General features: G+C 39.4%; 1 protein-coding gene across 2 annotated transcripts in view; it reads right to left on the bottom strand.

Moving 5' to 3' along the window:
- Window positions 1-6,222: 6,222 nt before the first annotated feature.
- The window catches only part of SRC (SRC proto-oncogene, non-receptor tyrosine kinase), a 41,500-nt gene continuing 31,230 nt past the window's right edge, over window positions 6,223-16,492 (bottom strand). For both annotated transcript variants that reach the window (XM_063455990.1, XM_063455991.1), the window contains 6 exons: window positions 10,149-10,304; window positions 9,493-9,672; window positions 9,005-9,081; window positions 8,769-8,922; window positions 8,289-8,420; window positions 6,223-8,113 (listed from right to left, as the gene is read on the bottom strand). In XM_063455990.1, coding sequence (XP_063312060.1) covers window positions 7,905-8,113; window positions 8,289-8,420; window positions 8,769-8,922; window positions 9,005-9,081; window positions 9,493-9,672; window positions 10,149-10,304 — 908 coding nt within the window. In that variant the 3' untranslated portion in view covers window positions 6,223-7,904. The remainder of the gene's footprint in view (window positions 8,114-8,288; window positions 8,421-8,768; window positions 8,923-9,004; window positions 9,082-9,492; window positions 9,673-10,148; window positions 10,305-16,492) is intronic.

Here is a 16,492-nt window from a genome sequence, read left to right as displayed (position 1 = left end):
GAACATTAAGGAAATACTGAAGTACCGGTATGTAGATGACAACTGGGGGTGGTAAAAGAAAATGCTTGAGGGATCTAAAGTAAAATGATTTGGTAAAGAGTAGTTGAGACAGGAGTTGTAAAATGCAAACCTGGAAAAAAGATTAAAAAGCCGTGAGATGAAGCAATAATTCGGCATTCAGTACAAAATTTAACCATACTGACGAATTTGTGTGAGATGGCAAATGGCATAGATAGTGTACCTCATTGCTGTGGGGTATTCTCCATCAGAGGAGACCTCATCTAGCCAAGAGAAGGCAGGTAGTAATGTAAAGTACCATTATTTAGTATAGGGGATGTGGAGAGCACCTCCTTGACATTTTGACTTTAGTAATCCAATGCGTCATTATCAGAGAAATCATTTGTCTCCCTAGGACAGGGACCAATCTTTAAATACTTATTCATTGCTTCAAAGACTTTATAGTTACAGGTCTTTGTGTTGATGTGATGTAAAAACGTAGGTTAATGTACGAAGAAAAGTAAGTTTGATTTAAGCTTTTACTAATATAGTTGTTAGCAAATGTCTATTTGAAGCTGTACTTTGAATTCCAAGACTGGTTTAATTTTGTTGCAACTCAAATTTGAAGTGGTGATAATGGCATACATGATCTATTTGTGTAATTATTTGGTATTTTCTGTCTTTTTTTTTACCCTTGAGTCAGTGACCTAGAGATTCCTCTTCCAGTGGACCTTAAGACCATAGTCCACTCATAACTGCGTGTGGAAGCAAGTAGCTAGTTATCTCATAGAAGCCAACTTACTGTTATTACAGGTTATCTATCCTGCCTTTAGAAGGCATGTCAGAGGAATACATTTTAAAATTAATACATGAGATGAAAAGCGGTCCCTTTACTGTTGGCCAAACTGTTCCTGACCGTTGGACAAATGTTCCGTTCAATATTCAGGTATTCTTTGAGTAGGGCATGCCTTGACATTCCAATGATTCTCGACACCCTACATAGATGGGCAGTAGGCTGATAAATATAACCATATTAGTATTAAACAAGAATCGTGACTTGAGTACTTCGTACAAAGGCAATGTTAAATATTTACTAGCAAACTGATGGAAAAATACTAAATCCTATTAGCCACTTATAGCTCTGCTTTATTCACAGACCCACTTTTTCCAGTCTGTCGTGGATAGTTGATGGTATTAAGATTTATTGCTGTGACACCTGGCAACTTTAAAACTGAAATGGCCCTGAGGCGATTTAACTATGAACCCATGAATAGGTTTTTAACAAGGTTTCCAAAGCCAGTCCAAGGCTTGCAAAGGATCATGGGAGTTATCCTAGAAACCTCTTCCTGCTGTGGAACTCTGAACTGAGATTCTTAACATTCATTTGGATTTATTTTTATTTATTTATTATTGCCATTTATATAGCGCCAACAGATTCCGTAGCGCTTTACAATATTATGAGAGGGGGATTTAACTATAAATAGGACAATTACAAATAAACTTACAGGAACAATAGGTTGAAGAGGACCCTGCTCATTGAATGATACCTTAACAGCAAGAGACTTCTATAATCCAATCCTTGTAGAATACGAGGGAGTGTGCTCCAGGCTCTGTGCTGAGAATCTGGTCATTCACCTTTCCTGGTAGGGTTTTTGGCCGTGAGCATTTCACGTTGGGAGATAACGTATTGAGCATCACTATGAGGCATTGTTGACATGATGAGCGTATGTTAATATTTGCTATACTTTGATCTTTTAAAGTGAGCCTGTCACCTGTTCGTTTCAGCCATATCTTACTCCGCCATGCATTACTTGTTACATCTTGTACTGTTTTAAAGTTGTGTTCAATGGAAAACGAGCACAAAATTACCTTAGTTTTTATTGCAGGTTAAAAAGAAAAAACAAATAGCTACAAAAGTTCTTTCAGCTGCACATGTCATACAGGATCTTCAGCAACAAACACACTCAAGTAATCACACAAGCACGGCCATGCCCCAGATCTCTGCAGGCAGTAGACAACCTTTCTACATGTGTATGCTGTCTGTACATGCTATTAGGCACGACTGACACACAAGGAAGTAAAAACTCCTTTGATGTGTCAGACCAAGGGGCTGCTGGGCAAATCTTATAACTGCAGCAAAGGTGGATGCAGGTTACCGTTTGCACTGAAAAAGTTTTACATGTTTTTGTGGGTGGTGGACACATCCCAGAATTGTTCGAATGCAATAGATGACCAGAGAATCATGGGAGCAGTGAATAAAAAAAGCTTGCTTTAACCTGCAGCAACATCTGACCAATTTTTAGAGGCAGCTTGCACTTGTGTGGCAGTCAAAGTATTTTTTTCCCAGTTCTTTAAGTACAGGTGGCATGCTATGCCCGGAGGTCGATGATGCCATTTGTGCTATGCTGGATAAATCAAAGAGCATAGCTAGCAGTGCTAGCCACTGATGGACTTATTCTATATAGCTTAGGAGAAATAATGGGGCCCATGCAAAGTTTGCCAGTGCAAATGGATCGTTTTATATAGCTTTTGACCTATAGAAGATTTAAAAAAAAAAAAAAAATCAGTGCTGTTCTAGGGTGGAAACATGACAAATTCTGGATGTGGATATTTTTTTTTAAAGGTGTAGCTGCAGGGGTGAAAGTTGTTCTATAATCTGAGAGACATTTCCAGCCGTGCTCACATTCCATTGAGGTGCCTGAACTACCGTACAATAAACTATGATAAGCCGTCCTAGGCAGAGTCCAATGCTTTCTACTAGACGGGAAGAGAAAGTAACTAAACAGGGTGGGTGGGTTTTTGTTTTTCTTGTTATTTTGTGCAAAATCCAGAGCTTTCTTCTGAGAATATGCTGGACACGACCACAGTTCAATTAAATCCACATCTTCTGAAATAATTATAAAATTCATAAAAAAAAAAAAAAAGCAGCATCATAGATTGCAAGCTTGTTTGACTCAGATCCTCAACCTATTGTTCTTGTAACATTTTGTAATTGTCAAATTTTACTCTTTATAATATTGTAAAGCGCTACGGAATCAGTTGGCGCTATATAAATGCCAATAATAAAAATAGCTTATCGTGATAGGAAGCTGTGGTACAAAAACCCTTCTGTCTTCACTGGTTGATAAGGTAAGTATAGCTTCCCTACTGAGCAGTTCAAGTCAGTCTCCTCTTGCAGCAGCTGTGCTATAAGCGTCTATGTATAAAGCACATTTTGCTGCCTGATTCAATGGACAATGCCTTGAGCCAGTCTGACAGTCCATCCCATGGGCACTTAAAGCATCTGTGAGTGCTGGAGACTAGACTGACAAGTCATGTCATGGGAGGGAATCTTTGTTTTGGAGGTACAGACTGCACATCTGAAAGGGATTTAATCCCTTAAGGACACAACTTCTGGAATAAAAGGGAATCATGACAGAATATTTCCGTCATGTGTCCTTAAGAGGTTAAAAGGCTTTAAAAACCAAATGAGCATAACAGGGGGGAAGGGTTGTTAACAAATAATCTATGGTAAAGTAACCCAATCTCAACATTGAAAGCTGGTTCTCTAATATTACAGAAATAATCAAATGTTATTCATTACTATTCTTGTGTCAACTTGTGAGTCTCAGTGCAAATTATGGCGTAAGCACCATTAAGTTAATACCCTAAGAGCATTCCACTGCTATAATACATATGCAGCAGATACAAAAAAAATAAATAAAATATATACACAGTACAGTATTTTAGCTCTCCAAACATAACTACTACAACTCAATGTCATGATTATGGTGCCTGCAGTGTCTCCCACATAAGTAGTCTGTTTCAGAACAGTTTGACTTCTTACCTGGAGTCTCCAGAACCAACCCCTATAGGACAAGATTAACTCATGGGAGCTCATTAGAGCATCAGCACTGGGCCTCGCTCAGATTGAGAGCTTCTGGCTCACCTATAGGCAGATATCAATGGGCTGCAGGAAAGAAGTCAAAATGTTCAAAAGCCGTATGACTATTCACATAGTGGTGGGGGCTCTACTAGTATAACCACTACAGCGTGCTGTTGTGACTATGGTGATCAGTATCCCTTTAATTTATGTAATAGCAGGTTTGAATGTCACGTTTGCAATTACGTAGTTATATCTGTCTATATGTAGTATTTTTGACTGAATGCAAGTAGTCTATAGCAGTTTAGTCCTCACGGCACCATTACATTTGTTTAAAATCAGTTTTCCTACAGGAATAGAACAGGTAAATGCCAAACTCCTGGATTGTTGGTGTGCTTTGAACACTGGTTTGGGAAACATTGGTTTAAAAAGTTGTGCTAGTTACATTTGCGGGTTTATTTCCCATGATGCTCAGCCAGCACATAGCTTCTTTAGAAGAGTACCAATAAAATATCTGATCCATGGCTTGACTAACCTGAGCTAAAGGTCGGATATCCTGACAGTCTGGCTTGCTGGTGGTTCCTTGTACCCTTGTTGAGAAATACAGACCTATACAACCGTTGTCTTTTTAATAAATGCTAAAGTGCTGAATTTGTGGCATCTTCACATTTAAAGTGACTAATGATAGGAATTTGTATTCACCAGTAATGCCCCGTAAACGTCAACAATTGCTTATGTGAATGCAACCGCAGAATTTTCTTTAAACACTTTGTTCCTACAACCATTTGATCAAGGTCTGCAACATTACAATTATAAATAGACTATCATCTACCACTTTGAAAGCTTCAAATATCTGGTTTTTATTATTTTTCTTAAAACAAAAAAAATTCTCATTTGCACATCATGTGATTAGTATGAATCATTGGTAGTTACAGAGGCTATAATACCTGTAATTTGAAATATAGGATGGCGTTTTCCTTTAAATGAGAACTTAAAAAAAAAATAAAAAAATTAACAGAAGCCTTTCAGTTTTGAAGGAAATAGATTATTTGTTAGATTAATTATATGTGGGGGGGGGGGGGGGTAGGTGACATGATCGTTCAGCCTTTATAATGTCTGAATTGTTATTTGTAATTAGGTGGTCTGAGTATGTCACTGCACTGTGCAGGGAGTGAAGCTGGGAAGACCATGGAAACTACATAGAGATTTTTAAATGCTGTCTGACCCAAGGTGCAGGTCTATGGCTGAAGGCTCTGGTGTCAAACTAAAAGTAGCAACAAGGGTTTTTCTACTTTATTCATTTTTACATATACTGCATTTAACAGAGAATCGATTTCCTTTAAAAAAACGTGAATGAAGAAAGGATCATATATATTGTCCTTTACATCTGCTAGTTTCTGATAGGTTGGTAAAAAAAAACATTTTAATCAGCAGATGAACGACGTTTAAACTATGGTTTTGAATGTCTAAGTACAGCAACACCTCATCAAATATGGTTAGACGTTCAGCTAACAGCAGCTAAATTTACTAGACCTTGGTTAAATATAGGTCATTCTGAATATGGTTTGAAAGAGCTTTATGTAAAGAAACTTAAAGCTGGACCGGTATTTGATATGATTTGGCAAACAAAGCCACATAACTTAATTACATGGCACACATTCATGATGGACATCCAGGCACAGGGTATGAAGTTTCAGAATGCCAAGGCCAGATATGACAGCTATTTAAAGCATCACTGTCATTTCGTAGATTTGGTTGGATTAAATGAGTTTGTCTCTGTATTTCACCTTCCTTTTATTTAATGTTTTTTGAAAGTAAAACTTTTTTTTGTTTTGCATAAGATGAAGTAGTGATTTTTTAAGAACATGATCTTTGGAAATAGACAGAGCTTAACAAAGTTACATTTCAATTCCTATTTTACCCACAATCCATCCATCATTAGAATTCCACAGAAGGACAAATTGCGGATATTATGGACACAGGAGAGCAAAATGGAGTCTCCTGAAGAGGGTGGGGGGAGATAATCATTAAGTTAAAATGGCGCGCAAGGCAAGGAAAATTCAAAGAAAACAAGACAAAAGTGCAACTATCAATTTAAGTTAACTCCTAAATGGCAGATAATTGAGCAGCGAGACTGCAGGGTCATATACACCAAAGCAGCTTCATTATGCTAAAGTGGATTTGATGCCTATAGTGTCCCTTTACGGAACACAGAAACACACTTCATATAAAATGTAGCCTTTGTGCAGTTTGAGCCTTGGCCACCAGGTGGTGCTATAGGAATTCCTATATTACCCTTTGAAAATAAACCATTCACATTTTCCAAAAAAAGACAAATTCATTAAAAATAGGACACAGAGTCATAAGTCTACCTCTTCTTTTTATTCACCGTACCATTATCTTAGTAATATTATTGCTACGGAGATATAAGCAGTAGTGCCAGTGTTTAACTGTTCCCTCTCCCATCTTCTATATTAGCCTGTTCAGGGAGGGTACCCTCCCTGCTTATCTTACATAGGTATGTATACAAGTTCCTCTCAATACAGTGTATCGGGGTTAGCAGTCACAATGTAAAATACTCTGCCCACACACCCGAGTGGCATTGAACCTTTAAAAAGAAACAAGTTTGTATATACACGCACACAAATCTATATGCTGGCATATGAGGTTTGGCACAACGGAGGCAGAGGTTCGGAACCATATTGTATCGAATATCTAAAATGCCGGTTCATGCCTACACACAAGAAAGTTGATCTTAATGGATCCATTAAGTGTCAGATGTGAAATACTGTCTGTTGCTCCCCCCTCTCCGGTTGGCAATTACAAGTCCCACACATCCCAATCCCTGAGAAAATTAGGACTATCCCACTAATACTGGTAGAATACACTATGCATTTAGAGAGACTACAGTATCAGGTCCCCTTCGGCTTGTTTACACATTGTACATCATTCGTACCAATTAAAAAAAAATGTAAAAAAAATTTTTTTTATATAACCCCAAAATGCCATGGTTAGAGAGAGGGGAAAACAAAAAACACAACACAATTTAACACCCAAATAAAATAATCCCCTCATTTGTAAATTTGAAGGGAACTGTGGAATCCATAATCTGGTCCCACAAGTTGAAAGTTAGTCAAGCAGACATTAGTAGATTAGTGGGATTTTTTTTTTTTAATTATTTATGTGATTTCTTGAAGTTTGGTGCTGGGGGAGTGTATTTTTCCAACCTTCAAGAAAGCATTTGAATACGAAAGTCTCAATGGTGAATAAAAGAGAATAATAGTACAAGACATTTGAGTTATCTTTCCCGGCTATGGTCTGCTTGGGAAGTTAGACAATCGTTTCAGCCTTAGTGCCTCCCGTTACAAACAACCCCATCGTAAAACGAAAGCCATAGACATGCTTCTACCACATAATGACAGAGGAAGATGGATGGGATTTGGAAGACAGGCACAGGGCCTTTGCCCGCATGGAGAGGTCTTTTGCATTTTGGAAGTCCCTCACCCACCAATAAGGAATTATAGAAAAAAGGTCTGTAAAAATCCAAAACAAATTCAGTCACTCCACCTATGGAGGTGCACCTCTTGGAAGATGATTAGGGGTCAGGGAAGAGCAGAGGGGGTCTTCTGAACACAGTATTTACAAAGCCTTTAAACTCACACAGTGGAGTAAAAGGTCTCCCACACAGGATAACGAGTGGAAGAATTGACATCCTTTTCTTTCTAGTCATAAAGGGATCAACATCTTTGCTCGTGAGCATGACCAGTCAGCCAGAAGCAGCATTCTGCATACAGTGTCAGAATGCAGTGGGATACACAAGACTCGCCCATTTCATAAAAAGGGAAGGCAGAAGTAGCTCATCAAAAGAATAGAGAACGTAGCATGTAAAGGAGATGTCTCCATTCCGACCCCCATTTGAAACAGCTTGTACCGACGAGTCAATAATGACCACCCTATGGCTGTTGGGAAGGAGGCAGGGGCCAGGTAAGTGTTTAGTTTGGATTTGTGGCCTTATATTTTGAAGAATGTCTCTAGACTCATTATCTTAGAGGTTGTCTCCAGGCTGGTACTGTGGCTCAGTGGCTGTGAAATAGTCCTCTAGGAAGGCCTGCAAATATTCAAAGGTGGGTCTTTCTTCTGGGTCCTTCCTCCAGCACTGGCACATTAGGTCATGCAATGATTCAGGGCAGTCTGGAGGGCATGGCATGCGATACCCACGCTCTACTTGGTCGAGGACTTCCCGGTTTACCATACCTGCCAACCAATACAGAGGAAAAAAATTACCACTTAAGCAATTAAAAAAAAAAAAAAAAAAAAAATAGATCACAAAAACACCATACAAAAGTAAGGGCTAAGACACCACTAAGAACAATACAATATTTTAGACCAAGAAAGCAACAAGCTAGAGAAATTTCAGATGACCACTCACCCGGATATGGCACTCTGCCCTTAGTGGTGAGCTCTGTCAAGAGAATCCCAAATGACCAGACATCGGACTTAATAGTGAATCGTCCATATAAAGCAGCCTCAGGGGCTGTCCATTTAATGGGAAACTTAGCACCTGCAGGAGAAGATTACGGAGGACCTCCAAAATGAGCAACACATTTAAAGGACATAAGATAAAAACAAATACATTTAAAAAAAAAAATAAAAAAATTTCGCCAAAATTCTGATAGAGGTCATTCTACATTGTACGGTTCAGAGCATATGTACCAAGCTTGCTAAACTTTACAATAAAAGCATTGTGTATCAAAATATGTGGAAATCTAGGCACCATGGGCCACATTTCCTTTTCAGGGGTTTTGTTAACCACCGCCACTGAGTTTTGTTGACTACACCATGGTGGGCAGTGAACCAAACAGCTGGTTGGACATCATGGCTCTTGTAGTCTATAACAGGTAACGATTACCTTGTCGAGCTGTATACTCGTTATCCTCAATGAGTCGAGCCAGTCCAAAGTCGGCAACTTTACACACCAGGTTCTCTCCCACCAAAATGTTAGCTGCTCGGAGATCCCGATGTACATAATTCATTCTTTCAACATAAGCCATGCCAGATGAAATCTGCAAAGATATGTGAATGGTGAGCGGGATAGTGAATCATATTCTTTCACACATTAGAAGAAGGTTCCATCATCACACTAACCTGTGCAGACATGTCCACAAGCTGAGGGAGCCGCAGATAGCGACCCATGTCACCCTTCAGAAAATCCAGTAGACTACCTGTGTGGATGAGATGTTTCATTGGACTAAGCAGGAAGCTAATGGAGCACTTTGAGCAAGTCAAAAATAGCATGTGTTATTTTTGGGAAATGTAGGAAGCAAATGCAACCACCCTGCATACTGTAGTCTTAGCTCCAGCCATCTTTATACCTCAACAACAGGTACAGGGCTGTTGTCCTCTGCAGTAGCAACTTGTAAATAATCAGTCAATAAGAATGCTGGGAAGAAGGCAGAGGCTCATGAAAGGTCTAGATTTGAGGCTCTTCGTGACAGTAAAATATCCCCACAAGCTTTCATGCATGTTCATTTAATTTCCATTATTCTAGCACCAAGTTTGATATGTGGTGGCATGGGATTTCATCTGAAGACCTAATGGATGTGACTGAAATGCTTCTCTGGATGTCTTCTTACCTTTGCTCATATACTCTGTTACAATGTAGATGGGCTCCTCAGAAACAACTGCATACAACTGGACCAGTTTCTCATGACGTAGTCTTTTCATGACCTGTGCCTCCTGCAGGAATGCCTCTGGGGACATAGTACCTGGCTTTAGGGTCTTTATGGCAACTCTAGTGGTCCCGTTCCAAGTACCTAATAACACATAATAACAGAACACTGACATAGATATCATACTTACCATGTAAAGTGAATGTACGACAAATCCATCATTTGCATCAATCCCTAGACTACCATCATCATCATGATTATCCAAAAGTAGCAAGTGGCAAAAATCTTGCCAATTTGCATCTGCCCATAGTTTGGGGGGGGGGGGAGGGGCGCGGTTCTGGAGAATTACTAAACATATATAACTTATGATGATAAAAAATGCATACGCAAGAGCATGCTAACACTACAATGGAGTCAAACTGCAGTAGGTTTCTCGGTACATAATTCACAACCTTCTCTTGGACAGAGGAGCTACAATGCAAGAAGAATTGCCTTTGCTTATTAGCAAAAACATTGCCAAGATTAAATAAATAATTCAGGATAAATATTGCAGTATTCCCTTTCAGATGTATTTTGGTGCCTGGAATGTTACGCAAGTTGGGAGTTCTTGGAACACTCACCCATCCATACTTCCCCAAAACAGCCCTGTCCCAGCTTAAGCTCGAGACGCAGTGAATCCCGTGGAATTTCCCAAGCATCCTTGGACAATCCTTGAGTCTGTGGCTTGGACGTCGGACACACACCAGTCAGTCGGTGACACAAGCCATCTGCATGTTCTGTGGACAAAAGGCAGTAGGAAATAGTTAAAAGCCATGACCAGAACAATGACTAATTTCCATGTTGAATTTCTATTCACCTCCTTGTGACTATAACCACAACCAATTCATAATTCTTTCCTTCAAGAGTAGACAGAACAGTGGCAACTACAGGGATAACCAATGTATTTCACAGTGGAGAATATGGATTTATTACAAAAATGTTTAAATAGATCAAATGGAGAGATTTATTGTGGTGAAGATTTGAAATACAAAACAGGTTTTATAAACATACTATTATATAATACATTACAGTAAGTGTGTATTATAGAAATGATAACCAATTAGACGGAAGGTGTACTCGAAACACAGGGATGGCACTATTTTTGGCATACTTCACCAATATGTACCCTTTATAATAAATTATTGAAATGTATTTTTTTTTTTTTTTGAAGTTCAGATTGGGGATTAATTATACCAACTAAACAAAAACCGTGTCACTTACAATTTCAGCTCTGGTGTGAATGTGTTGCGGATTGGTGTCACCAAATAAAGTCTACCACAGTGTCCAGTCTTCCCAAGCAGAATATTGATGGTACATGTATGCGTGATGCATGTTTTAGAACTTGTCAATTAAGACTTGAACAGAATTCTCTTTAAACAATTTGGTTTTGGTTAAAGGGACACTGTAGTCACCTGAACAACTTTAGCTTAATGAAGCAGTTTTGGTGTATAGAACATGCCCCTGCAGCCTCACTGCTCAATCCTCTGCCATTTAGGAGTTAAATCCCTTTGTTTATGAACCCTAGTCACACCTCCCTGCATGTGACTTGCACAGCCTTCCATAAACACTTCCTGTAAAGAGAGCCCTATTTAGGCTTTCTTCATTTCAAGTTCTGTTTAATTAAGATTTTCTTATCCACTGCTATGTTAATAGCTTGCTAGACCCTGCAAGAGCCTCCTGTATGTGATTCAAGTTCAATTTAGAGATTGAGATACAATTATTTAAGGTAAATTACATCTGTTTGAAAGTGAAACCAGTTTTTTTTTTCATGCAGGCTCTGTCAATCATAGCCAGGGGAGGTGTGGCTAGGGCTGCATAAACAGAAACAAATTGATTTAACTCCTAAATGACAGTGAATTGAGCAGAGAAATCGCAGGGGAATGATCTATACACTAAAACTGCTTTATTTAGCTAAAGTAATTTAGGTGACTATAGTGTTCCTTTAAGTTGTAAAATTAAATTCCAGAGAGCTACAGAGAACCCTGGAGGTGGTGTCCTAGAAAGAGATTTCTATAGTGTTCTGAAAATTGGTGGTTAAATCATGTCATTATTGATTGTACTTCTAAAAGTATTCTACACATGATGTAAAAAGTGATTGTTTTCTTTATAGTAAACTCCCTAAGTTTTTGTTGTAATTTTCATTTCAGAAAACCGCCAAATATAGAGTGTCGGGGAAAAAGAACTAGTATGGAAGACTTTTCAGTCGAAAAAGTCAAGAAAAATGTAAAGATATGTTGCATCACCGATGGTTAAAAAAAACCTGACAGGTTAAATAAATTGTGCAGAAAATTTTGATATGAAAATGTCAGTGACGCCTTGATAAATCTCCATCATTAAGCCAGAAAAAAATACCCACCAGAAAATGCACCTAACATTCACTTTGGGACAAAGGTTTAAAATAATATCAGGAAGTATTACTTTACTGAGAGGGTAGTGGATGCATGGAATAGCCTTCCAGCTGAAGTGGTAGAGGTTAACACAGTAAAGGAGTTTAACCCCTTAAGGACCAAACTTCTGGAATAAAAGGGAATCATGACATGTCACACGTATCATGTGTCCTTAAGGGGTTAAGCATGTGTGGGGTAGGCATAAGGCTATCCCAACTATAAGATAAGGCCAGGGACTAATCAAGGTATTTAGAAAACTGGGCCGAATGATTCTTATCTGCCGTCACATTCTATGTTTCTAAAAAGACAAAAAAAAATAAAAAATACAGCAATAGCCTAAGATTTAGATTTTTTAAGCTAAGGAACCCAATCAAACAACAGGTTCTATTTCTTTTTTTGGGTCGATAAAACAGGTATCAGATTTGAACATCATCTGCTTTTTACTTTGTTGTATATCAGATTCACATAAATGTGAAAGTAAGAATTTCGACCCATAGCAAAGTCTATTATGCATGAGCGGTTGAAAGGATGTTTAAATAAACAAACCTCACTGCCTACAATTACGAGGGGACACAGACTAAAAACACCCTGACAATGTGTCTTTAAAAGGGTCCAATGGGGGGGCGGGGCCGGACCGCCATGCCGAGCGGACGCACGGAGGGCTAGCTCCCGACAAGCTACCCAGTTTGAGCCCCTAAAAATTGGAAAAATACCTACTCAACAACCAGCAGCTGTGCCACAGCATAGGAGGCGGCCCTGGTACCGGGGAGAGGCTTGCCGTGAGGTTTTAGTCCCTCGGTGAGGCGATCCCCGTCAGCTAAAATGGAGACCGCTCGGGCGGTGAGCTGGGCAGACGGCCGCTGCCCAGCTATCCTGCCCACCAGAGGTACGGCAGATCCGAGGAGCTAGGCGGGTCCGGCCCTGTACCCCCCCCCCCCTCTGGGCCGGCGGGGGTGATCCCGGTCCCCAACTGAGTGCCATGAACTTACCGAGGCTCCGCTCTCAAAATGGCGGAGACCGCGTGGCAGGCGACTCTGCCGGACGCATCCCCCTCCTACCACACAGGCGGACTGCAGACCCTGAACGAGCAGGAACCGGCAAATAATTACCGAGGTACAACACTAACACCCACAATTTCTGAGGGTACAGATCGCAACATGGAAACCTGACTTACCCTAATGAGCTGCTAATCTCACCACAGAGGGGCAGAAACACGCTACCTGAATACTTAAAGTCATCATACTGGGACTCTCCCCCTGTACAAGGCAGACATCACGCTGGATAACACATACCCCTGGGTGGAAGGTTGTCTCCCTGCACGGACACCTACTGGGACTGCATTTACCACCAAAATTGACAAGCGGCTCAACTCACTATGGCAGACCGCACTGCGAACGGACGGATCGCCCGGCCACCCGGCAAGAACGCATGACAGGCTGCACTGGCCCAACATGGGGTGGACACTCTAATATTATATTGCTTTAAACATTAGATTCCGTTAAGCTTGTTGCCTATTATTTTATCTTATGTCAGTAAGCCCATCTGTATATACATATGCACTTGTGATCTTCCCTGACTTGTCAGACTAAAGCTTAGAATAGCATAACTTAGTGCGCAAACTACTTATAAGCGACACCCTTGAGAGTAGCATTCAGTACTGTGTATTGTTTAGACAGACTGATATTGTATAGAATGTATAGCCCACGCTTAAACCAAGCTAAACGTAACCATAATATATTGTTTGACACTAATGCGATGATATGCAATAGAAACGCTAATCCTAAACTACTGCTACCAAACGAAGATGTAACTCGTTATACCTAATGCGACTAACCAACGTATACCTAACCTGCCTTATTAACATAAAAATGTGTACGATCCATCTAAATGCTACATAACTGTTCACTAATATGTATGTTCAAAATTGTTGGAAAATGCTGTTGTGGCATTGCTGACAAGCGGAGGTCAATCCTACAGTGCAAAAATAAAGAATTAAAAAAAAAAAAAAAAAGGGTCCAATGAACAGCTTAAGAGGAAGTCATAACTAATTGATATGTAATATTTTAAGCAGTGCGACTCATCCTACTCGTAATGACTGATGAGCAATTGAGAGAATGACGGAAATTCCACAGTAATCTTACCATACAGAACACAAATAATAAAAATAAACACAAGCTGTTACACTATGGAATCATTACCAAATCATATCTATCTAGGTTGAGAAAGATCAAGTATAGAGCTCCATTTTTCACAATCTTCTGAGAACTGCGGTACTTTGGCAAAATTGTACTTTTATTGAAATATTCCCTAGTAACATCAGTTAATTATACCCTCGATCACAATTCAACATTCGATAATTTTTGCATGTTAACAGCTGCCAATCACCAGTTAACATTGTTGATTATCACAATTATATTGTTCTGATACACCAGGTCTTAGCTTCCCGAGTCAAACCTTTTGAGAAGTTTAATCAAGACAGACACGGCCAGGCCCCATCTAGCTAGAATATCCATATTTAAATGGCACTGATTGGCAGAGTGTGCCAGCTTGTTTGTCATTGCCCTCACTATATATCAGAGTATCAAACTTGAAACAGTGTGATTGTGCTGACTATAGATAAAGTGTGTCAGTGTTATTAATTTGAGTATTTGCCATTGTCAAACTTTGGCTGGGAAAATTGTGAGGATCAATGGTCATATGCACATGAGGTTGTGTATACATCATACAACAGGATTGCTAAAACTTTCATTTGTGCTCCACAATATGGCCAGAGTAACTACAGTGACCACACTACACACCAAGCCACAACAACCTTCCACATATACATCATAATTTAGACAGAAAAACAAAACACAAAACACAAAACAAAACCCACAGTCCGTTCTTCTAACTTTTACATAATAAGGGTTATGATCACAATCCTCTCTTACACAAGCATTTTTTTGTTAAATTGGTGGCAGGGGTAGAATAAAAACATGTGGTTTGGTAAGGCGGATAAGGGAGATACAGATTCCTGATGGGAAGGGAGGAGGTTGATATGCTACCTCTTCCGAGAAACCAGTGCAGGATTTTTTTTATTTTTTTTTCAAACTACATTTTTTAACGGTGAGTGTACCATTAGCAGGTAAGACATTCTATTAAAAAGATGAAATAAGCCCCATAAAAACCAATCTTGTAGGTCAGTGGCTGGAGTAAGAGCACAGAACATCAGAACATCCACAGGACAGGGTTAAAACGTAATAGGAAATTAAATGTAGTTTATTGTAAAGTTGTTGTGCACGCATGACTGGCATTTTAAATTTAATCCAGTAAGATACAGGAAGACAGCCAATGAAAGACTTGGCAGAGAAGCCGCTTGTTAGAAAAGCAATGGGTAACGAAGATAAGCCTGGCAGGATCCTTCATCAAATATTGAAAGGCTGGGAGAATGCTAGTGAGACCCTTTACGGGGGTGTTGTAATCCTCCTGATAGAAGGGAATTTCTACGTGACCAAAAGCTTTGGTTGCACAGTGTGTACTTGCAGGTGGGAGAAACTGATTGTACATAAAGAATAATACAGAAGTAGACGGTTTGTCGCAGTATATAATGTTAGGAATAATATAAATGAATTGGAGAGAGGGAGTTTGGTTTTAGAGAACCGAGAAAAGCAAACAAAAACCGTGGTGGTACACTGTGGAAACGTAACAGTAGGGTCTGCATTAGTTACGGCTTCCTTGTAATTGAGGGATCAGCAACTCACATATAGATTAAAAAAGGTGTTCAGTAGCCAAGAGGCCCCCTTAATCATTAAGGCCACATTTATTTGTAAATAACAGGTGTGGACCCAAATATTGACATTATCAGAATTAAGGAGTATCACAAATACTAATGTAAGCAGCTGGACTACAGAGAGCGAACGTTTCTTGTTCAATTACTTATGTGAAGCCACAAAAACCGAGTGAGGGAGATTGCAAAAGCAATAGCAGCGGAGGAGGAGGAGGAGATAAAAATATAAAAAACAACAAAGAAATGGCAAAATGTAACAAAAATGACAAACTATTTTATTCGTGTGGCTTTTACTAAATCTTTATTCCAAGTCACAGACAAATTTCACCTCCACTACCCAGGTCTCAAAAAAATAAAAAAATAAAATTAATAATCCCCATTAATTAATGTCGGGTCATTTGGATGGTGAGGATGATCTGACATGTACAAATTTAGATAGACATTCTCCCCCCTCCCTTTGAACTCATCATCAAGCAAGAATTACGCCTGTAGCTAAAAAATGTTTAGCAAAGAAAGCTCCTCACTGATTCAACGAAGCTTAGAACATTACTGTTAGCAGAAAGCTTCAGGGGACAGGGAGACAAATTGCACAAGGTCTGCACCACCCACATTTACTTTGCAAATATATATACACACACACACACATTTGACATATGTCTGTGCCTTTAATTTCAGATCACAAGGTTTTTTAATTTATATACAAGATTATATCTAAGACCTAGCTGTTAGAATGTAGCATGGAATGCGCAAACTAGAGCAGTAGAACGGAGCA

This window comes from Pelobates fuscus, chromosome 5, assembly GCF_036172605.1.
Source record: "Pelobates fuscus isolate aPelFus1 chromosome 5, aPelFus1.pri, whole genome shotgun sequence".
NCBI classification, from domain to species: Eukaryota; Metazoa; Chordata; class Amphibia; order Anura; family Pelobatidae; genus Pelobates; species Pelobates fuscus.
The sequence above is the reverse complement of the archived record's forward strand: the minus strand, read 5'-3'. Positions and strand labels throughout refer to the sequence as shown.